The sequence below is a fragment of the Sitophilus oryzae genome, unplaced genomic scaffold (assembly GCF_002938485.1).
Source record: "Sitophilus oryzae breed Bouriz unplaced genomic scaffold, Soryzae_2.0 scaffold_1604_pilon_pilon, whole genome shotgun sequence".
Classification (NCBI taxonomy): domain Eukaryota; kingdom Metazoa; phylum Arthropoda; class Insecta; order Coleoptera; family Curculionidae; genus Sitophilus; species Sitophilus oryzae.
Genome location: NW_022146286.1, coordinates 1272162 through 1297173, shown reverse-complemented (window position 1 = coordinate 1297173; position 25012 = coordinate 1272162). Strand labels below are relative to the sequence as shown.

At 29.3% G+C, this 25012-nt stretch overlaps 1 protein-coding gene across 1 annotated transcript in view; it reads right to left on the bottom strand.

Moving 5' to 3' along the window:
* Window positions 1-873: 873 nt before the first annotated feature.
* The window catches only part of LOC115880024 (oocyte zinc finger protein XlCOF6-like), a 47776-nt gene continuing 23637 nt past the window's right edge, over window positions 874-25012 (bottom strand). The window contains exons 7-13 of the mRNA XM_030897135.1: window positions 17797-18006; window positions 10665-10751; window positions 10489-10602; window positions 5053-5139; window positions 4877-4990; window positions 4684-4797; window positions 874-1547 (exon numbers count right to left, since the gene is read on the bottom strand). Of these exons, the coding sequence (XP_030752995.1) occupies window positions 4707-4797; window positions 4877-4990; window positions 5053-5139; window positions 10489-10602; window positions 10665-10751; window positions 17797-18006 (703 nt within the window). The 3' untranslated portion in view covers window positions 874-1547; window positions 4684-4706. The remainder of the gene's footprint in view (window positions 1548-4683; window positions 4798-4876; window positions 4991-5052; window positions 5140-10488; window positions 10603-10664; window positions 10752-17796; window positions 18007-25012) is intronic.

Sequence of the window (25012 nt, the reverse complement as noted above, 5' to 3'; positions counted from 1 at the left end):
TTGTCGCCGCTATGGCGCTGCGATCTTAATTTGAATTGCCTATAGGGGCGTTACATGTCCTTATATTCTTTAGTCATTGCGTAAAAGATTCTTTACGTCTACGTGCCAGCAGCGGCCGACTCGACCGTATGCCGTTGTTCTCTAATAACTACATGAAAACTACGTTTATTGATTGCTTTGTATGAGTGGTCTAAATAATATGATGTGTGAATATTATATTTAAAGCCAGATTTCTTCTGTTTTCTTAAATACATTATGTGTTTTTAAAGCTTCAACTTATTATAACCAAAGATTATAACCTCACCTCAAACCTTGATATTTGAAAGATTGAAGGTTACATACATAGGTTACATAAACTACACCCTCTACATAAACCACACCCTCTACATAAACTACATTAGCTACATGTAATGTAGTTTATGTAGAGGGTGTAGTTTATGTAACCTATGTAGTTAATAAAATTGGCATATTTGCAATACAAAATTAAGTTCTTAGGTTAAAGGTCTTTACTAAAAATAATACGAAATTCATATTTCTTTGTTTTAATTTGTCTAATGTTATTTACAAATGTTGTAAGAATTATACCGTATCATCGAAAAAAAACGGTGTCTAGTTGGCTTGGAAATGAACATCGATGACATTCCCTAAATAATTTTACATATATAAAATGACAGCGATCTTCATTTCACAGCCATCGCTGATGCCTTTTTTTCGATGATATTGTATTATTTGCAGTTATAATTTTTTGAACATTGATACTTGATTGATACAAAATAATATATCTTACCCATAATCTTCATTCATTATTTGTATATTATAAAACATATGCTGCATTTCTATGGTTCATAGTTTATTTGCCAAAGTATTTATTACTATAAATAGGTATATATATTGTATGTGTATTAACTGGATATTATGTATATTTCATGTAAACTATATCATTTTTAAAATACAAACAGTAATGATTTAGAGTTTATGAATTACCACCGAACCAAAGGAGTTAAAACTTATCTCCTCTTTGACTGAACCACAGCACCACAGCCTACTACGACGTGACTCTAAGACAAGAATTAAGGACAATAAGGACAATACGATGGCTATGAAATGAAGATCGTCATTTTATATGTAAAATTATATGGGGAATGTTGTCGATCATCATTTCCAAGGCAACTGGACGCGGTTTTTTCGATCATACGGTAGTAATAGTAATAACTCTCGTCTACTGTTATGTATGGGGGCTCGCAGACCGTCTTAAACGTAAACTAAATGACTTTTTTAATATGCGATAATTTTTTTATGACTATTAATTATGTTACGGACTTTGTAATACGCTGAAATAATACACAGTTATAAATCTGTATAGCTTAAAAATGTTTACATATAAAAATTTAACAGGTTTGTTAATTTTTAAAATATTTTAGGATTACATTATGAATATTTTCTTCATATAAAAACGCGCGTTTTCATCCTCCTCATCAGGTTCCATTTTTATAAAATCTTCCAGCCTAATATATAACTTCTTAGTTATAGATCAATTTTCGGTATTTCTGGAAACAATAAAAAATATTTAAAACACTGTGTATCAATAATTACTTAAAATAGATTTATACAGGGTGTTTCAAAAAACATGTGCCATCTCTCGTGGGGAGATTCCTCACGTAAAAATAAGATTTATTTTTCATATCAACATAAGTCCGATTTTGCTTTGTTCCGTAGCTACAGGGTGTTAAAGTCTTAATATTTTTTCGATTTATTATAATTTTCTTCCAAGCATTATCTTTAGCGTTTCGAATGAAATTTTGAGGGTAAAAGTTACTATAAATGCGACATATTTTAAAGCTAAAAAAGTGTCGACACACCAGGGACGTGCATATGGGTTATCACTGGAATGTTTTTTCTAAAACAGCATGTACGCCACTGACTTTTTCTCTTGTTAGCGAAATACCTAGTTTAAGAAGTTTAATGCCGATTAAAAGGTGTCTCTTGATATTTTGTCGATTTCGGCCTACTTGATGAGATAAACGCAATTTTATTAATTTGCCTTGATCCAAGTCTAATAGCAACCTTTAAAAAATGTAATATCATTACCTTTCAAAAACTTTAAATAAGTACTCATTCGTTCCTTATCAAAAAATATGTAAAAAAGTTCCTATAAACGTGGGTATGGAAATGCATAGTTTTAGAGTTACAGGATGTTAAAACTTTTTACAATTAGTTTTTTTGTAATTATCTTAAATACCATTATTTTTTTATTTGAAATTGCTGTAGGTTGGACTAATAGTAATAATAACTAATAGTAATAATAACTAATAGTAATAATATTTAATAATAAGTAAGGTAAAATAAAATTTATTAATTTTATTTTAATTTTATTTATTTTGATTAATAAAATTGCTTTTATCTCATCAAGGATGCCGAATTCGACAAAATATCAAGAGATAACTTTTAATTGGTATTAAGCGGACTACAATATCAAAAGAGAAAAAGTCAGTGGCGCAAATTATTTTTCTTGAAAAATATTCCAGTGATAACACTTATGCACGTCCCTGATGAATTTATCGACACTTTTTTAGCACTAAAACATGTACCACTTATAGTAACTTTTACCCTAAACAAGTCATTCGAATCACTAAAAGTACTTAGAAGAAAATTATAATAAATCGAAAAAATATTAAGACTTTATAACCCTGTAGCTACGAAATAAAGCAGAATCGGACCTATGTTGATATGAAAAATAAATCTTATTTTTACGTGAGGAATCTCCCCACGAGAGACGGCCACATGTTTTTTAAAACACCCTGTACAGGGTGAGTCAACGATAGAGTAAAGTCTATTATCTCATTTGTTTCGAGGTTTACAAAAAAATGTTTAATATAAAAGTTATAGGGAAGGTTAAGATACATATTTTAAAATTATTGTAGAGTATACAGGGTGCTTCAAAAAAGTGTGGCGGATATAACATATATTTTTTTAAATGCAACACCCTATTTTTTATTTTATTTTTAGATTCTGCGTAAAATTCCATAAATTCCAAATTCCAACAAATGGTAAATTGCAGTGTGATAAAAAATTGTCAGTGGTACCATTGTTTCTGAAGTTGCAATACCAAAATTTGGTATGAGAGTTTTATAAAGATGAAAAAAAGGATATATGTAAAGATATTTTAGTTAAATGCTACAGGGTGTTCAAAATATATTTATGAATTTCAACTACTTAAAATTAAAAAATCTCAAATTTTTCAAATGGTACACCCTATATATTTTCATTTTTTCTGATAGATTTTGCAAAGCTCTTCAACTTTTATTAAGTATGTCATATACCTATTTTTAATAGTTTGCGATTTATTCCAATTTTTTCTATAACATCATAGTTGCCGTGACAAAACGAAAGTATTTACTACTTATCTTTAACAAGTAGTTTAATAATTAATTGCAATAAGTGTTATTATTAGTTAAAATTAATTAAATTTACTCAAATCAACTAAAATCGCAATCGTGAATTTCTTGGTGTATTTCTATATTATGAAAGATAACACTTGGATTTTCCGTCGGGGCTAATAACCACAGATTAGGGTAATACTAACTAGATTATCTAATTGTTGACGACTACCGATATAGGAATTTTTTTCGACATACAGTCATACAGTTTTGTTTCTGGTTTATAATTCATTTCATAAAGCCAATATTACAGCTGCGAAACCGTCCCATTACACACTGAAAATAATATAATATAATATGAAAATGTTTTCTAGATAATCTACATCTATTCTTATAGTACTTAGCAAAGTACTATGTAATATATAGTACTGAGCCAAAAAAATATGTTTATCTTGGCTTGTTCGTGTATATCAGTCACATTGACTAATTCATTTTCCGGAAAATCTGTAAAACTATTATCTCTACTTCTACCATTTATACTTATTACAACAAAGTAAACTAAAATTCACGTTTTGTTCTTAACTTGCTTAACAGACATATGAAATTTTGATCATTATTATTTTTTGTCATGGCAACTATGATGTTATAGCGTACCTAATTTTATTAAAGATATGGTAAAAATAGAAATAATTGGAATAAATCGCAAACTATTAAAAATAGGTATATGACATATTTAATAAAAGTTGAAGAGCTTTGCAAAATCTATCAGACAAAATGAAAATATATAGGGTGTACCATTTAAAAAATCAGAGATTTTTTAATTTTAAGTAGTTGAAATTTATAAGTATATTTTGAACACCCTGTAGCATTTAACTAAAATATCTTTACATATATTTTTTTTCTCATCTTTATAAAACTCTCATACCAAATTTTGGTATTCCAACTTCAGAAACAATGGTACCACTGACAATTTTTTATCACACTGCGATTTGACATTTGTTTAAACAAATTTAAATATTACAAAAACTATCAATTTTAAGTATATAACATTATATACAAAAAAGTTATGAAATTTTAGACAGAATCTTAAAATAAAATAAAAAATAGGGTGTTGCATTTAAAAAAACATATGTTATATCCACCACACTTTTTTGAAGCACCCTGTATACTCTATAATAATTTTAAAATGTGTATCCTAACCTTCCCTATAACTTTTATATTTAACATTTTTTTGTAAACCTCGAAACAAATGAGATAATTGACTTTACTCTATCGTTGACTCACCCTGTACAGAAAAAAAACATACCTAGTCATCCTGCATTTCTTTATTTAAAATCGGGGTGTCATCATCATTTCTACTTTAATAAAATCTACCTGCTTTATATATAACTTCTTAGTTATAGGTAAATTTTCGGTATTTCTGGAAACAATAAAAAATATTTAAAACACTGTGTATCAATTAGTTAAAATACATTTATATATATAGAAAAAAAGCATACCTAAGGTCATGGTGCATTTCTGTATATAAAATCGGGGTCTCATCATCATCAATTTCTATTTTTAAAAAATCATCTGATTTTACTTTATTAGTCACCGCTATATGTTCAGCATTTCTGGAATTAATAAATTACATTACTATCATTATATTAGTAAATATACATTTAAAGAAACTTACTTAAAGTCATCCAAAAGTGGAGTGTAATCATCAATTTCCATTTTTAAAGAATCTAATATTACTTCATTCGTTTGAGATTCAGCGTTTCTGGAAACCATAAACAATTAAAATGGCAAAATATTTGTCTGGACATTTCCGTTTCAATGGCAATATTTCAAAGAACTTTTTTGATAGTTGCAATTATTTTGAATAGTTTCAAATTTTAAAACGGTGACCAAAAATTTAGAGTATTTAATGTGATAGCGGGTGTTTTTCAAAAGGGGCTCACCCCTATAGCTTTTTTTTGTTATGTTAGTATATGACATAAATGAGGATTCATTGACGTATTCAATTAGTTCCGTTTGCTTCCTGTTTCACCGGAAATGACCACAACTTTTGATTTTTAAATTATACCCTTGGTATTTTTTTACTTTATTTGGTAGAAAATGGCAAAGTACAAATATTGTCGGGGTGGTATATTTCGACCCCAGGAACACGTCTATGAGGTTTTTTTTTGCTAAAAAAAGTTCGCTAAAAGTTTTGAGCTAGTTTCGCTAAAAGATGTTGAAAATCGTGCATTTTCTTTTAAATTTTCCTGTATATTTTTCGAAAACTTTTTAGAACTGCCTGTTCACCGCAAACTTTCCCACGGTATAATATCTTAATCTCAGATATTGGCTTTACTCTATGGTTACGGCAATAAAAGGAATGCAAATACAGAAACAAAAAAATATTTAAGTTTGAAAATTTTAAAAAAAAATTCTTTTTTTTTAATTTTCAAACTTAAATAACTCGATTATTTTGGACTTATCTGAAAAATGGTAAAGAGAAAATGTGTTTCTTTTATCGAGATCTACGAGCCTTGAAAATATTTGCACTTATTTAAGACTCACTCTGTATATCGCCACCTCAAAACTACAACTATATATATAGATAACTCTTAAACTAACAACTAGATAAAAATTGGCTGTTTGTAGTTAGCTCTACCCAAGGATACTATAGAGATAAGGATAGTTCGATTCCTATCTTCCTGCACTGTCAGTTTTTTTACGTCATCTGGGGACCGAGTTGAAGTTGGCGCTAAAGATTTTAGACAGTGACAGTTATTTTTGCATTTGACGGACGAGCGCACAGTGCGTTGGAAGATAAATTTAGCGGGACAAAAGCGTTTGGTTAGAAATATGCCAAAAAATGTGTACTCTAAGAATAAATAGTAGACATTCCAATTGATATAAAAGATATAAAAATGCATGAATATTCTTTGTATTTCGATACATTTTTATCAACCAAATTTGGTCGTTTTCTGCTCAGCAAGGCAGAGATCATACGAAAACAAAATATTTACAAGTGCTTATACATTTTATTCCAAAGCCAAATTATGTTGAAGATTGCCAAAGGTATGTACTTTTCTACTGTATGTATATTATTTGTTAAAATCCTTCGTGCCTTTGTTCTGCAGATATCAAACTTTCACTTTTTTTCAAATATCGATATATTGAATGATGTGGATCTTTTAGTTACCAATAGTTACCAACACAGGTAGTCATAGTCACAGGGAGTTCAAGCTTAACAGGTGAATGCCCAAAAAGTTTCATTTCAATCGTATAGTATAAAAACAAAACAACTCCATCAAAAGGCACTGAGTTTATAAAATTGTCTTAGATACTTACTATATATGAATTTACAATTACCGAGTGTTAAAATTAAAATATCTATCTTAATTAATATTTTTAAAATAAAGTATAATTTTTTAAAATAAAATACAGAGGGTGCTAAAGAGTTATTTGTAAGTATTTCACCTGATATCATAATTTTATGTATTTGGCAGTAGTTTACAATACGGTTTGTGTGTGATGTACGAATAATATCATAGTTTTATTATCTTGTATTTATTTATTAATAAATTAAGTTGTTAATAAATAAATAAATTTAACCATATAGTTGCTAAATATTAGACCATTTGCTACGTTCTTAGATTTTAAGTCCCAAACATTGCTCTTGAGATTTTGTCCCGCTAGAATAACCATCCGCCGCACTGTGGAGCGCTGGTCAGCGCGTGACGTAGCATTCCACGGCGACCACGACAGCGGCGATTTGACGCGATCGAACAGTCCTTGAGCTCTACCAACCTTTGTTACCTTGTTATTTTGGATTATCTTTCTATTTGCAACAAACTAGATAACTTAAAAGTGACGCCATCCCCTTTATATTTGAAGCGTCAAAAGTAGATATTTTCTAAATAAATTTGCAGGATATTACAACAACTGAGCTGTCTACTCAAGCTGTCGAAACTATGATTTTAGAGATATCTAGTTGTAGTTTTGAGGTAGCGATATCACATGTATGTCAACTTCTCACAATTTCAATAAAAAAATAGCATTTTAAATTTCATAATATGTATATTGCCATGGCCCTAAATGGCAAGGGCAATGACAATTTGACTCGAAATACCGAGTATGTGGTATCAAATTATTCATAAAAAATACTCTTTTCTAAATTAGGATTGCCACCTTTTTGCAAAGTAATTTTGCACAAAAAGTAATTGTTACTCTGAATAGAACATGCTATTTTTTTTTCAAACATTCACAAATAATAATTTTTAAACAATTTTCAACGTTGCAAATAATATAAAAATATTTAAAAGTAATAATCTGGAAGCAGTTATATATCGAGAAATTATGGTTACACTCGTTGAATTTGACATTTTGACATCAATTTCTATTTTTATAAAATTTACCAGCTTAATATACAAAGATATTTAAACTCAGTAGATACAACGATCCATTCACAAACGCTCTAAACCTTCATCACACATTGGTTTGCGAAAATCAACGAGTGCGAGAGAGAATGGGCAAAGAAGGGAATAGGGTATCGGCGCAACGGCAACAATGTAGTTGTTTACAAAGATTAGACGGTTGAGGTCATTAATTTCCAGTGGCGTGCAGATTGACCGATAGTATTTTAAGAAAATTAAAAAAATAAAACATCAATATTTGAGTGTGTTAATATGATAAGTTGCAAAACCCGCCCCAAACACGTTGTTTCGAGATAATAAGCAAAAACTGTTTTAGCAAATGTTTGAAGCGTTAATTTACAAAAAACCTGTCCACTGAGGGGAATCATTGTTTTGTATCTCGTTTTTCTAGAAATAAAAATGAATATTTAATTTTTATACAGAAAAAACACAAAAATAATTCGGATAAGGCGGGTTTTGTTGCTGTATGATGCATCTACGGGTGTTGATACAATATGATCAAGAAAAAACGGCATCAGCGATGGCTATGAAATGAAGAACGCTGTCCTTTTATATGGGAAATGTCATCCATCGACCATCATTTCCTAGCTATTTTTTTTCGATCATACGTTACTTGCATCCTAACTTGATTTATTAAATATACTATTTTATTAAAATTAAGTAAGGATTTGAAGACGTCAGTAGTAATATACTCGTATAAAAAGCTTATGAAAAAATGCGGAATTTATAACAATAATGACCATAAAAAGAAAATATAAGTGGATAAGACGGATTTTGCTACAGTAACGTAAATTGTAGTGACTTTTATATAGGACTGGCGACTTTTACTGCAGTTTGGGATTATGTAGTATTCGGGGTCCACTATTAATATATGTCATAGGCCATTTTTTTTAAATGGATAAGGCGGGTTTTGCAAATTGACGCCTCATTTGTTGGCTTGTAATAAAAATTAAGTTGAGGGAGGATACTAAAATAAAACTATGAAGGATATTGAAATAAACAAAAACTAACATACATTTTTATTATGAAATATTACGAATAAAAAAAATCAATATGTTTTTATTTCATTTTATTAGAAAAAAGCAACATGTTAGGTGTCTTATGAAATGACTAAGGGTGCGTTTATGTTGGAGCAGCGATAAACGATAAGAGCAGCGATAGTAGCGAAGCAAAGAATATTATTATATTAATTTATATGTAGGTGTTTATATTGGAGCAACGCGTCGAGATACGCTTAGCAGTTGAGCAACGATAAGAGCAGCGCTAATTCACTGCTTTTATCGTTTATCGCAGCTCCAACATAAACGTACCCTAATACTTTTAGTAAGAAATAATTACAATAATGAATTATTCCTTTAAAAAAATAAAATAAGTACTAAATATAAAGATCAGACTCTAAACTTATATTTTCTTTTTTTATACAGGTTGATTCTTGAAGAAATGTGAATACTTCAAGTACGTATTCAGAACCGAAAAATATACATAAAAGTTTATATAAATACTAGTTGATGCCTGGCGCATCCGCCACGACATGCGACATCAGGAAAAAAAACTTTTTATTTTTTTTTAATTACATGAAAAACAAAAAAGCCGGCGACGACAGTTTTTAGAAGAGCCAATTAACTATCTTTTAGTAAAAAAAGCAACTTTCTAGAGCAAGTCGTTACTTCTGCAGAGACGACGCGACACAGATAAACATTAGCATTGTATATATGTAGATGTAATAACAATATGTAGTTTATTAGAGTATAGTTTTCATGTAGTTAATGAACGAGAAAAGACGTAGTTTTTACAGAAAAACTACACGTAGATAATCAGGTAAATTAGGTCCTAATTAACTACCTACTTCCGAACCCTGGTCTCAATATCAATACATTATTTTTTATCGAAAAGATAATATAAATAAAAAATATTTAAAGATAAAAGATAATATTTAGATTTAGAAATATTCTCTTTATTATTTTAGGTACCGCCTCTGTATTTAGAAACAAGAATCATAACCCTACTTACCGATGAAAAGTTAAATGTGGATTTAAATGATCCACTCTCTTGCACACAACACACGGATGTACCATATTTTCAAAAAAATGTTTACACAAGTCCACAAAATATCACAAAAATGTTAAAAACCACAATTAAACAGTAAAAATACACAAAACACCTACCGGCGGAATGGCAATATCGCACTAGCAGCTGCTTCGAATATTCATTCTGACTCGATTTCCGTTTTACTACGTCGTAAATTCCTAAGAGTGACGTTGCTAAACTGCTGTTTTTTTTTAAAGAAAGACCACTTTGATATTTTATTCCATTAAAAAATTAAAAATAATAAAGCAATTAAGTATTATACAAAAAGTTGACGTTAGAAAATTAATGTACTTGATATAAATATAGAAATATAACGAAATTATTTATTTCTTCATAATTGATTGTGGTGTTAGTCGAGTATTAATTGGATATATAAGTAAATCTGGCAAACGTTTTTGGGGTAAGAAAGACGGGAAAATAAGGATGAAATAATGTCCGATAATGGAAAAACGTAAACAATTGTATCTCTTGAGTTTAAATATCTTTGTTAATATATAACTTCTTAGTTATAGGTAAATAGTCGGTATTTCTGGAAACAATAAAAAAATATTTAAAACACTGTGTATCAATTAGTTAAAATACATTTTTTTTATATATACAGAAAAAAAACATACCTAAGGTCATGGTGGATTTCTTTATTTAAAATCGGGGTGTCATTATCATCAATTTCTATTTTTAAAAAATCTTCTGATTTTACTTTATTAGTCACCGCTACACGTTCAGCATTTCTGGAATTAATAAATTACATTATTATCATTATATTAGTAAATATACATTTAAAGAAACTTACTTAAAGTCATCCAAATGTGGAGTGTAATCATCAATTTCCATTTTCAAAGAATCTAATATTAGTTCATCGGTTTGAGTTTCAGCGTTTCTGGAAACAATAAACAATTAAATTAGCAAAATATCTGTCTGGACATTTCCGTTTCAATGGCAATATTTCAAAGAACTTTTTTGATAGTTGCAATTATTTTGAATAGTTTCAAATTTTAAAACGGTGACCAAAAATTTAGAGTATTTAATGTGATGCTAATACCAGGTGTTTTTCAAAAGTGGCTGGCCCCTATAGTTTTTTTTGTTATGTTAGTATATGGCATAAATGAGGATTCATTGACGTATTCAGTTAGTTCCGTTTCCTTCCTGTTTCACCGGAAATGACTACAACTTTTGATTTTTAAATGTACCCTTGGTATTTTTTACTTTAATTGATAGAAAATGGCATTCTGAATAGAATTATAAAGAGTGAGTCTTAAATAAGTGCAAATATTTTCAGGGGTGGTATATTTCGACCACAGGAACACGTCTATGAGGTTTTTTTGCTAAAAAAGATGTTAAAAATCGTGCATTTTCTTTTAAATTTCCCTGTATATTTTTCGAAAACTTTTTAGAACTGCCCGTTCACCGCAAATTTTCCCACGGTATAATTTCTTAATCTCAGATATTACCATAGTTACGGCTTTACTCTATGGTTACGGCAATAAAAGGGATGCAAATACAGAAAAAATCCGGTGGCTCTCAAAATTTTTTCAAAAAAAAATCAATTTTTTTTAATATTCAAACTTAAATAAAATTTCTTTTATCGAGCTCTACCAGCCCTGAAAATATTTGCACTTATTTAAGACTCACCCTGTATATCGCCATCTCAAAACTACAACTAGATAACTCTTAGGCTAACAACTAGATAAAAATTGGCTGTTTGTAGTTAACTCTACCAACCTTCGTTATTTTGGATTATCTTTCTATTTGCAACAACTAGATAACTTAAAAGTGACGCCATCCCCTATATATTTGAAGCGTCAAAAGTAGATATTTTCCAAATAAATTTGCAGGATATTACAACAACTGAGCTGCCTATTCAAGTTGTCAAAACTATGATTTTAGAGATATCTAGTTGTAGTTTTGAAGTAGCGATGTCATAAGGCTGACAAGGCTGACAATTTCAATAAAAAATAGCATTTTAAATTTCATAATATACAGGGTGCTACAAATTCGAGGTACGAGCATAGGTATCTCGGAAACCGTAATAGATACGAAGATGGTTAAATAGGGGCAAAGTTGAGCCTTATGCCACTAAAAGTTTTAAAAACTCGGTCTCCTGAGTACAATGATATGCCACACTTTATATTTTTTGTGGAAGTGTAGACTTCTCATGTGTAAAGTTTGAAAGCCACATATGGCACATCTATAGACCTTTTTCTGCTCCGACCTAATCAAATATATTTTTTTTAATATCACAGCCTTGCAACTCTGCACTAGAATGTAGAATGTTTAGGAGGGGGCTTAATCACTGCGACCATACAGATCTATTGTGTGTTCCCTTTCTTCAGTTATAGCGGGTTATAACCCTAGATCATATTATATATTTACGTGGATAAATCAACGCCATAAGTTTAGCATTAAAAAATATGTCTCCAACATCATGACATGCCATTTTCAAACCTTCTTTATTGCACTTAGTGCGTTTATATTCATAAGTCTTATGAAACGTTCAATAGGTTTATCTTTTCCGAGGACCTTACTTTGCGCGTGCGCATTAAAAGTAAAAAAAAATATGCATTTCCAAAATAATAACAATTTTATACGATTTAGATAGTACAAATTTTACATTGTGGAAACCAACTTTTCATTGTCAGTATATTGTCATAATCATATGTCATAATTGGTCATAATCTTATCATAGATAAAGGAAATAAATTTAGATCGGAATGCCTGTCAATATTTTGGATCGCGAGTCGCGAAATTGTTTTGGGTCGCGATCTGGCGCTGCTATAGCGGTTGCTAAGAACAACCGCAAACAAAAACAGAAATAATTTTCTTTTGTCCATATCTCTTGTATTGTCTTATTTACTCAAATCCGTAATAATTGTGTAAAAGTGGCATTAAAAACTTAAAAATCTGTGCTGTGAACTGCAAAAACCATCGTGGATCGTGGCATAACGTCGGTTTTCAATGTTTCATAGGTATTTCATACATGTCCTTATATAAAATAAAGTTTCTTGTATGCAACACACTGTATTTTATTTATAAAATTAAAATAAAATAATAATAAATTTGAATAAACAATATTTGGCGATATAATTCCGAAAAAAGCCGAACCGCTCCGAAATTATTAAAAGCTTTGGGTCGCGACCGTTGCAAGAATAGCGCCAAATAGTATTTACATTGTCCTTATTGGCACTTTCCAATCTAAACTTGTTTCTTTTATCTATGAATCTTATTTCCATTGTGTAACGACACTTATTTTTTGCGTTTTTTATTTTAAAAATTGTATTAATTACTCTTTTATCGACCGCTTTTATATAGCCAAGAATGCAAGTGTGTTTAGTGAGAATTTATTTTAAGTTTGTGCAATTATATTTCTATTTTTTTTTTCGTTGGACTTCCTAAATACTCGTAAAAATTACTAGAAAATGTTTGGTGTGTGGTTCTAATATAAAGGTCCCCGAATTATTTTTTCAAAAACAAGTAAAGTATTCAGTTGTCCTTTTATTTATATTAAACCACATGGATACTTTCTGGTTAGATTTTCTAATATTGATATTCGTATGGAGTGGCTAAATGTATTTTTTATATAATTTAATTTTTGTGACAGTAAACATTCAATTTATTGTTCAAATATATGCATTTTACAAATTAAATTTTTAAAATTAATGTTCAAATTTGGCGCGTGGATGCTACGTCCTCGACAAGGATAGAGTAGAAGCACCGCGTGGGCAAAAAAAAGAAGATAAATGGAAGGAGTTGATATGTTTGCGACAGTTTCCATAGTGATTTACTTATCCACGTAAGTATATATGATCTAGAGTTATAACTCATAACTCTACAGTATGTACACGGATTGTCTTTACCAGAGGAAAAACTTTGTTATTATTGACATTTTAAGAAAAATGCATTCTTCATAACAATTTTTGCTTGTTCTAAAATGGTTAATCCCGTTTGTCTTTTCTAAATTTCCATACCATTTTAGAGAAAATTTTAAAAAAAACATGAAAATATGGTTGACTTAGTCAAGTTATAGTTGACTTAAGTCCTAGAAATCAAAAGGCATTTCTATGGTAATATAATTTCGATTTTTTCTAAAACTATTATCACTCTTTCCGTAGCATTCAATGGGCATGTTTCATGTTTTTCAATTTCCACGTAATTATGCAGATTTCAACCTAACTAGTGCTTGCTACGTAGCCTTTTTTATATAAAACTTAATATTATGCCAAAAAATGGGGTAAAAGTTTGAATTTCACACTTACGCCCGCTGCGATGACGTATGTAGCCCTCGCCAATATGATTGGCTGGTTTTCGTCTCGAAATAAACTTGGTGAATTTTATGATGTTTGCAGCATTGCTGTTTATTCAATGTCAAAATGACATTGTTTACTTATTATGTTATTGTTGTTATTGTTTTATTTTATTTTTGATTTTAAATTAAATTTGCATTTAAACTATTTCCAATAATGCTAAAAAATTAATTGTTCCATTGTTGGATAACATTTACCAGTAACTATAATAAAATGTTTTTATACGAGCCATGGAAAATCGTAAATGCTGTTTTTTTTTCAGAAAACTTCTCTTAAGCTATGAATGTGATTTCAAAACATTTCAAAGTGAGTTTATATTATGTTTGATTTGTTAAATCATTAATGGCCTGTTTTTTACATGTGGAAGAAGGTGGGGGAAAATTAATTTGAAAAAAAATGTAATTCCTGATAACTAAGATTAATAGTATTTCCGGAAAATCACAGCATTCACAGTTATGGTATAAAACAGGTACGCTACAATCTGATCATGAAAAGTACGTCTACTATCTGACCAAGAAAAGTTAGAGAAGTGTGACAAATTCTGTGGGCACCAAGAATGTTAATAAATACGTTCATGGTTAAGTTATTTCAGAAGACCATTAATAAAATACATTATATAGATAAAATAAGGCTCTAATGCTGTGCCTTTTTACATAAAATCAAGTAAATATTTTATTTTAAAGTTTTGTTATTAAATGTATTAAAATTTGATCAATAATGTTTATTATATAAGCATAAAATATTATATTTTAAGAGTGTTATATATATCAGGAAGATTCGAAGGGAACATACATTGTGTATTACATATATTACAGTTAAGGGCTGGAACCTTTGGTGTTACACAGCAAAATAAAAACACTAAATCACCAGAATATACCAAAACACTTTTACTTTTACACTGGACGCGCGTTTCGCTAACCATGTTAGCATCATCAGCAGATGATTATAAACTCCATTATTACTAATTTATTCATGAGCAGGTTTGAAGTGGAGGCTAGGAATCAGTTTGAGTATTTTCCAAGAGTATGGTTGAGGTATGTGGATGATATTTTTGCTGTTTTTGACACACATTCAGACACCATAGATAATTTTATTTCTAAGTTAAATAATCGTTCTCCTTCCATTAAATTTACGCATGAAATTGAGAACAACGACAGATTACCTTTTCTAGATGTATTAGTTATTAGAAATACTAATAATTGCCTGGAATTTGATATCTATAGGAAAAATGCCACCACACGCAGATATATTCCTAATGAATCACATCATAGTGTTGAACATAAAATGGCTAGTTTAAATTTCTTAATTCATAGATTACTTAGTTTCCCACTTTCCAACGAACGATATGAAATAGAAAGAGATTACATTAGGAATGTAGCTGAGTGTAATGGATATTCTCCTTCACTAGCTGATAAATTAATTAGAGAACGTAGGTATAGGTTAATGATTTCTGAAAATTCGACTTTTCAAGTGGAGAAAGATACGTCTAAATATTTTTCAATACCGTTTGATAGAGAGCTATCCCGTGGTCTAAAAGGAATTTTTAAGAATGTCAATTATAAACTTGTGTATAGTGCTAATAATAAATTACAACAATTATGAGGTAATCCAAAGGATAAAACACCTCCACTGGAAAGGTCGGGTATTTATGAGATTTCTTGTAAAGATTGTAATCAGAAATATGTTGGGCAAACTAGAAGATCAATATTAACTAGATTTAAAGAACATTTAGCTCAGATAAGATATGGTAGGCCGGATAAATCTTGCGCTGCCGAACATATTGTTGATTAAGAGCATTGTATAGATCTTAATAATTTAAAATTAATTAAACAAGTCTCAAATTACAGGCAATTAGATGCATATGAAAGCATCAGAATTAATAAATGTAAAGATAGTATGAACAGAGACAACGGTCCAATTCCTTCAAGTTCTTTGTTCCTACTACTCTAGTGGCGGAAATAACTGTTACGCTCAGTGGGCTCTGACTCGGTTGGCTAGATTTTGCCACGCCTACTCGGTGTGTATTGGGCGAGTATATAACCGCTCAACTTGTAGATTGTACTTTAGTTTATAATCATCTGCTGATGATGCTAACATGGTTAGCGAAACGCGCGTCCAGTGTAAAAGCAAAAGTGTTTTGGTGTATTGTGGTGATTTAGTGTTTTTATTTTGCTATTACATATACATATTTTATTATTTTTTAAATTTATTAAATTAAAAGGCAAGTAAATATAAAGTGTTTTAATTACTTTACTTTTACTTTATTAATGTTTTATTGTAATAATTTACATTTTGATGGTGATAAGACTTACTGAATATCAGGGCAGTCAATTTACAATTAACCCGCTATAGATACATATATATATATATATATATATATATATATATATATATATATATATATATATATATATATATATATATATATATATATATATATATATATATATATATATATATATATATATATATATATATATATATATATATTATGAGAAGACAAGACAATAAAAGTTGCTAGAAAGTAAGATGTTATCTTCCTTCATTCTACATAAATCATAGCGTGGTATCTTTCTTGATTTTATTTGTTATGTATGACATAATGTTTACATGCCGCCTAAAATTAAAATATAAATATATAAATAAAAAAAACCTACATATTTATTTATCATTTAAAAAGTCACATAATGTTCAGGTATACTTTTTGTTTGATTGTACAGAAGCCTCTTTTTATTGAACGTATACAATCAAACTGTTATCATTATGATTCACTCTATGCTCTATAAACAATGGTTTTATTACTTTTAAATAACTTCAAGAAAAAAAATCTCACTTTGATATTTTAACTTCTTTATATCAGCACTTAAGTATTTTAAATTGTCTATATAAAAACTGTCCACCATATACTCCGTCACCTTTCAAAATGATCCGAAAAAGTTTTTTCATAGTTTTGAGCCCATTTAGATAAAATTAAAAGTTATAACCAAGAAAATTTACCGCTGAACTGAAAAGCAAGAAAAATAATAACAAAATCCAAAATGGCTGCACCCCATCTGCGCCCGATACGCATGAGCCAGGCAATCAGTCATACCAACACATGATATGAAACTTCCCTTTCTACGATCTGAAACGTGATTGGTGAAGGCTATGTACGTCACAACTCAAACGGGAATGTTCAAGTTTGAAATTATAATTTAATTTCTAAAATGATATCATGGAATTTTTTCTAATTTCCTATGTATTGTAAGTAATGAAGACTTAATTTATGCAATACAATGATTTATTTGCGAATTTATATTTTTTGGAACATGCCCATTAAATAAATTTTGTGCTTCTTTGACATTTTAAAACAGCAAAAAATATGACCTTAATTAAAATTATATTAATAACACTCTATCAAAGAATGAAAACGAAATTATATTACCATAGAAACGCGTTTTGATTCTCAGGACAAAAATTCAACTATATTTTACGGGATTAACCGGCAACTAGAACAAGCAAATTTTTTTATGAAGAATGTTTTTTTCTAATGTCAATAACAAAAAAGTTTTTCCTCTTGTAAAGATAATCCGGGGACATACTGTATAAAACCAGATTCCTCCGGAATATTAACAATTAATTTACCTGGAATCAATATGATGAAATTTGATGTGATTTTGTAAACTCCGCTTTAACTTATATTTCCGGTCACACTGCGCACAAGCAAATATATATCGTTCTTCCGGTGCCAAGTGAATTTTCTTGTGTTTCCAAAGATTTGATCTATGTCTTGTTTGAAAGCCACATATGGCACATTTATGGACTTGTTTCTGCGATTCCCTCAATTCTTTCGCCCTAGTAAAATAGTTTTTAAATATTACAGTCTTTTGTGTAACTCGATAAAACAGATTCCGGCAAATATATACCGCAATAATCACACACGCACTGATAAACCTCTTTTGAAAAAATTTAGAGTAGTGAATAAAATAAGTCTCTTTGATTAAATCAAATATTCCTAGAAACTCTAATACAACTTTTGCATAAAATCATCCGGGGAGATAGTATTGGACTTTTTCAAAATTAACATGAGATTTCCTGTCTCGTGTTCCGATGCACCACAAGGTATATAATTTTATAGTTTAAAGAACGGTAAAGAATTAATAACGAATTTTTATAATTTGAATCTAAAAACTGTGCTTATGAATATGTTTTTAATTAAATTCAAATGTTGCTATTGATTCATCTACTCTATAATAGACGAAATAATATAGATATACAGGGTATCCCAGGCTGAGCGTGCATTAGAAGTTTCTAGAGAACTACAATATCTAGATCGGAGATTTTTTGCTCATCATAGTTTCCCAGCGAGATCTATCGATTAAAAATATTGTCAATATGGCGGCACTTCCGGAAATACCGGAAGTTGACAGCAACTTTCTTATTTTAAATGGGTGCCCCCATTTTTTATTTCATATTTAAATTCTTTGTAAAATTTTATGAATTTTAATATTAAACTCTCTGTACCTAACATTAACCGTTTTTGAGAAAAAAATATTTAAAATTTTTGGACGAAAAAAACTGCCTGTCAAAAATATGTGTATAGCCTAAAGGTCAAATTTAGTGATTACCACAGCCACTGTGCCATAAAGAGAAGACATGTGGCTATCTATTTCAATTAAATTGTTCGAATGTCATATAATAATGGCCGCAGCTTTCATGGAATTGAGCTATTAAAAATTTATCATAAATCGTTTTTTTCAAATGGAAATTTTTGACTATACATGTTCCTATACATAAAATAAATCGTTTTTAAGTTATTTAAGATCTAGTTTTAACGTATATTTTTCTTTATTTTAACCAGTAGCCTATGACTTTAAACGTCAAGTGATTTAAACAATATATATGTCATATTATGACACTTATTCAAAAAGCAGTATGTTATCGATCATTATTTACAAGCCAACTTTGCGCTGTTTTTTTTTCGATCATACGTTATATTATTAATAATATCAACTATTAGATATCACTAAAGAGAGAAAATACGAGATATATTTTTATAAATACACTTTTTAAACTCTTAGCAGTGGTCTTATAATATAGAAAATTCAAATAATCTGTCTGAAATAAATTGTCTTACTGTTTGACACTTATTTAATGTCAAGGGAAGCTAGATAAAGTCAAAAAATATACGTTTTCAAACTAAATCTTAAATAACTTAAAAACGATTTATTTTAGGTATAGGTACATGTATAGTTAAAACGCAACGAACTGAAAAACCTTTTTACTAGTGAAATAAAAAAAGTTGGTTTGCATTTGAAAAAAAAAGATTTATGATAATTTTTTAATCGCTCAATTCCATGACAGCTACCGCTATTATTATATGACATTTCAACAATTTAGTTTCTGAAACAGAGAGTCATATGTCTTCTCTTTATGGCACAGTGGCTGGGGTAATCACTAAATTTGACGTTTAGGCTATACACATATTTTTGACAAGCGGTTTTTTTCGTCCAAAAATTTTAAATAATTTTTTTTTCCAAAAACGGTTAACGTTAGGAATAGAGTGTTTAATATCAAAATTCATAATTTTTTACAGAGAATCTAAGTATGTAATAAAAATGGCAGTACTCATTTAAAATAAGAAAGTTGCTGTCAACTTCCGGTATTTCCGGAAGCGCCGCCATATTGAAAATATTTTTAATTGATAGATCTCGCTGTGAAACAATAATGTGCAAAAAATCTCCGATCTAGATATTGTGGTTCTCTAGAAACTCCTAATGCACGCTCAGCCTGGGACATCCTGTATAACACTTTATACAAAATAAATTATAAAAAACTCTAAAAATAATAAATCATCATAAATAATATAATAAATAGTAAATAATAAGACTCTGTCAACAATCGTATAATTTAAATCGAAACAATCTGAATTATACCTGAGAGCAACTAAAATTAGTCATAACTGTAAAGAAGAATTTTTTAATATTTTCAATCCATATAATATACCTATTATATATCTAAAACTATATTAAAATATTATTATATAAAAAATAATACATAATTATCAAAACTTAAACTAATAAATTATATACAGGGTGCTACAAATTCGAGGTACGAGCATTGGTATCTCGATAACCGTAATAGATACGAACATCTCACAAATTATCAACTAACTTGAAGATATAAAAATACTGTCAGATAGCCCTAATAAAGTGGCTATGAGAATGTGCAATTAGTTTTTTGATTTTCTGAAAAGTATCGACAGGAAAAAATAATAATGTGATTTTGCGATTTAGTCGAGACTGCGAATTGCGCTGGACGCCGAATACGTGTCGATGCCGCACAGAGAAACGGCTATATGAGAACAGAGAGACATTGTGATACTTTAGAATTTTTTACTTATATTTACATTCATGACAATAAAAACAGATTTTTATACTTGAAAACATAATAATTTATATATTTATTTATTTCTGTTTACAGAATTATTTTTTTTAAATGACCAAATATAGATAATTATAAACCTCAAATCAATTCTCCATGTTAATGAATTTTTCATAAAGTTCACTTAAAATAAATATTGTATAAATAAAACATGTACAGGGTGAGTCAACGATAGAGTAAAGTCCATTATCTCATTTGTTTCTAGGTTTACGAAAAAAGGTTAAATATAAAAGTTATAGGGAAGATTAAGATACACATTTTAAAATTATTATAAAGTATACAGGATGCTTCAAAAAAGTGTGGCGAATATAACGTATGTTTTCTTAAATGCAACACCCTATTTTTTATTTTATTTTTAGATTCTGCGTAAAATTCCATAAATTTTTTATATATAATGTTATATACCTAAAATTAATAGTTTTTGTAATATTTAAATTTGGTTAATCAAATGTTAAATTGCAGTATGGTAAAAAATTGTCAGTGGTACCATTGTTTCTGAAGTTGGACTATCAAAATTTGTATGAGTTTTATAGGGATGAAAAAAAAAGATATATGTAAAGGTATTTTAGTTAAATGCTACAGGGTGTTCAAAATATTTTTATGAATTTCAACTACTTAAAATTAAAAAATCTCAATTTTTTTAAACGGCGCACGCTATATATTTTTATTTTTTCTGATAGATTTTGCAAAGCTCTTCAACTTTTATTAAGTACGTCATATACCTATTTTTAATAGTTTGCGATTTATTCCAATTTTTTCTATTTTTTACCCATATTTTTAATACAATTACGCTGTAACATCATAGTTACCGTGACAAAACAAAAATATTTATTACTTATCTTTAACAAGTAGTTTATAATTAGTTACACAATTGTTATTATTAGTTAAAATTAACTAACTTTACACAAATAAACTAAAATCTTAGTCGTGAATTTCTGGAACTCGTGAATATTATGAAAGATGACACTTAGATTTTCAGTGGGAGCGAATAGCCACAGATTAGTGTAATACTAACTAAATTACCTAATTGTTGACGACTACTGATATAGGAATTTTCTTCGACATACAGTAAAGTTTTTTTTCTCGTAGTAATTCTGGTTTATAATTCATTTCGTAAAGCCAATATTACTACTACCGCGAAACCGTCCCATTACACACTGAAAATAATATAATATAATATGAAAATGTTTTTCAGATAATCTACATCTATTCTTATAGTACTTAGCAAAGTACTATATAATATATAGCACAGAACTAAAAAATATGTTTTATATCTTGGCTTGGTCGTGTATATCAGTCACATTGACCAATTAATTTTCAGAAAAATCTGTAACTATTTTCTCTACCTCTACCATTTATACTTAATACAACAAATTAAACTAAAATTCACATTTTGTTCTTAAATTGCTTAACAGACATATGAAATTTTGATAATTATTATTTTTTTCATGGTAACTATGATGTTATAGCGTAATTGTATTAAAGATATGGGCAAAGAATATTATAGTTTTAAGAACTCTCGTGTGGAAGCTTTAGTGATTTGTCACACGGTGGCGCTTTTGAACATAATCGAAGCCTGAAAATGCTAATATTTTAAATTTTGAGGACTACGCGCGGCGATATTTCGTACGGTGTTGCCAAAACATATTTTGTTTCTCGATATTTAAAGAAATATGTATTGATTATATTATATATTTCGTATTCGTTAGTACATGAGGCATCCTAAGGCTATAAAAACGTAGCTATGAAAATAAAATTTTAGATTTTTAATTTTTTGTACCTTCTAATAAAAATTACTTCTATTCCAATAAAAAATTAACTAGTATGATTATGTGTTATCTGTGCTAGTATTAGGAAACTGGAGTAAATACGGAGAATATTAATTCGTTCTCTAAGATGAGTACTACTAAGTAATTTTTTAAAATTCGACCCATAAGGGGGTGTAATTAGATAAAGGGGTGTAATTATACAAAAATATCTGTACCTACTAGGAGTATGAACTTTTGCACAGATGTGGCACATTTGAACATTGATAAGCGATTTTTGGAAATGTATAGCCTAAGGGTAGTGAAACTGGGGGGTGAAATTTTGTACAAAAAATGTTAGTTCTAGGAGTATGAAATTTTGTACAGAGTTTCCTTAAGTGACGAAAGTGAGTACCTAAAAGCTAATTTTTGACATTCATCCCCTAGAAATAAGGGATGAAACTTTGTACAAAAGTTTGTTACAATCGGTTTTAGAAGTATGAAATTCTGCACAGACGTTCCTTATGTAACGTAATTTAGCACTAAGTAGCACTTTTTGGAAATTCGCCCTCTAAGGGTCTGAAATGAGGGGTGAACGTTCTGAAACAATTCTGTTGAAGGAATATGAAAATTTGCACAGAGGTGCCTTATGTAGTGTAATTGAATAATTAGAGTGATTTTTGGAATTCATTCCTTAAAAAGGAATGAACTAGGGGTAAAACTAGGGGTGAAAATTTGAATAATTTTTTATGTAAAATCCGTTCTAGGACTAGGAGTATGAAATTATGTTCAGAGGTCCCTTAAATGATGAAAGTGAGACCTAGAAGCGAATTTTAGGCATGCATCCCCTAAAAAATACGGGATGAAAATTTGTACAAAAATTTGTTAAAATCGGTTTTAGAAGTATGAATTTTGCAGACGTTCCTTTTGTAACGTAATTTAGCACTAAGAAGCAATTTTTGGAAATTCGCCCTCTAAGGGTGTGAAATGAAGGGTTGAACGTTCTGGAACAATAAATTCTGTTAAAGGAATATGAGAATTTGCACAGAGATTTATTATGTAGCGTAATTGAATAATTAGAGCGATTTTTGGAATTCATTCCTTAAGGGGATAAAACTAAGGGTAAACATTTGTATAATTTTTATGTAAAATCCGTTCTAGGACTAGGAATATGCAATTTTGTAGAGAGGTCCCTTAAGTGATGAAAGTGAGTACCCAGAAGAAAATTTTGGACATGCACCCCCTAAAAAATAAGCACTCCCTATAAAACAATTTAAATAAAAAAAAATTTGTCTAAAAAATAAAAAAAAAGTTGGGGTGGACCACTCTTATCACTTAGGGGTATAAAAAATAGATAACCTGGGAATAGGTTGTGACCAAACCAAACCAAACCAGACCTACTGAATATACATATAAAATTTTATCAAAATCGGTCTAGCCGTTTCGAGATGGTAACAAAAAATAAAAAACAACCCCTATTAAAAAAATAGGGGATGATGATGGAACGGTGAAATTTTAGGGTTATTTGTATTTTTTAATGCCAACTAAAAATAAAAACATTTTTTTTTTTCAAAAACAAAAAATGGGGTGGGCTACCCTCTCGGCTACCCTTACCACATAAGGGTATAAAAAATAGATAACAACCTATTCTTAGACGTACTGAATATACATATAAAATTTTATCAAAATCGGTTAAGCCGTTTCGAGATGGTAACAAAAAACTTAAAAACAACCCCTATTAAAAAATAGGGGATGATGGTAGAACGGTGAAAATTTAGAGTTGTTTGTATTTTTAATGCCAAATAAAAAAATTTAAATTTTTTTTTTTTCAAAAATAAAAAATGGGGGTGAGCTACCCTTATCACTTAAGGGTATAAAAATAGATAACAAACTATTTTCAGACCTACTCAATATACATAATAAAACGTCATCAAAATCGGCTAAGCCGTTTCGGAGATGGTAACAAGAAAACAACCCCTATTAGAAAATAGGGGATGATGATGGTAGAACGGTGAAAATTTAGAGTTGTTTGTATTTTTTAAGGCCAAATAAAAAATATTTTTTTTTCCAAAATAAAAAAATGAGGGTGGGCTACCCTCTCGGCTACCCTTATCACTTAAGGGTATAAGAATATATAACAACCTATTCTTAGACGTACTGAATATACATATAAAATTTTATCAAAATCGGTTAAGCCGTTTCGGAGATGGTAACAAAAAATTAAAAAAAAACATCCCCTATTAAAAAATAGGGGATGATGGTAGAACGGTGAAAATTTAGGGTTGTTTGTATTTTTTAATGCCAAATAAAAAAATTAAAATATTTTTTTTTCAAAAAATAAAAAAAATGGGGGTGGGCTACCCTTATCACTTAAGGGTATAAAAATAGATAACAACGTATTCTCAGATCTACTGAATATACATATAAAATTTCATCAAAATCGATCAAGCCGTTTCGGAGATGGTAACAGAAAATTTAAAAAAAAACATCCCCTATTAAAAAATAGGGGATGATGGTAGCACGGTGAAAATTTAGGGTTGTTTGTATTTTTTAATGCCAAATAAAAAAATTAAAAATTTTTTTTTTCAAAAAATAAAAAAAATGGGGGTGGGCTACCCTTATCACTTAAGGGTATAAAAATAGATAACAACGTATTCTTAGACCTACTGAAT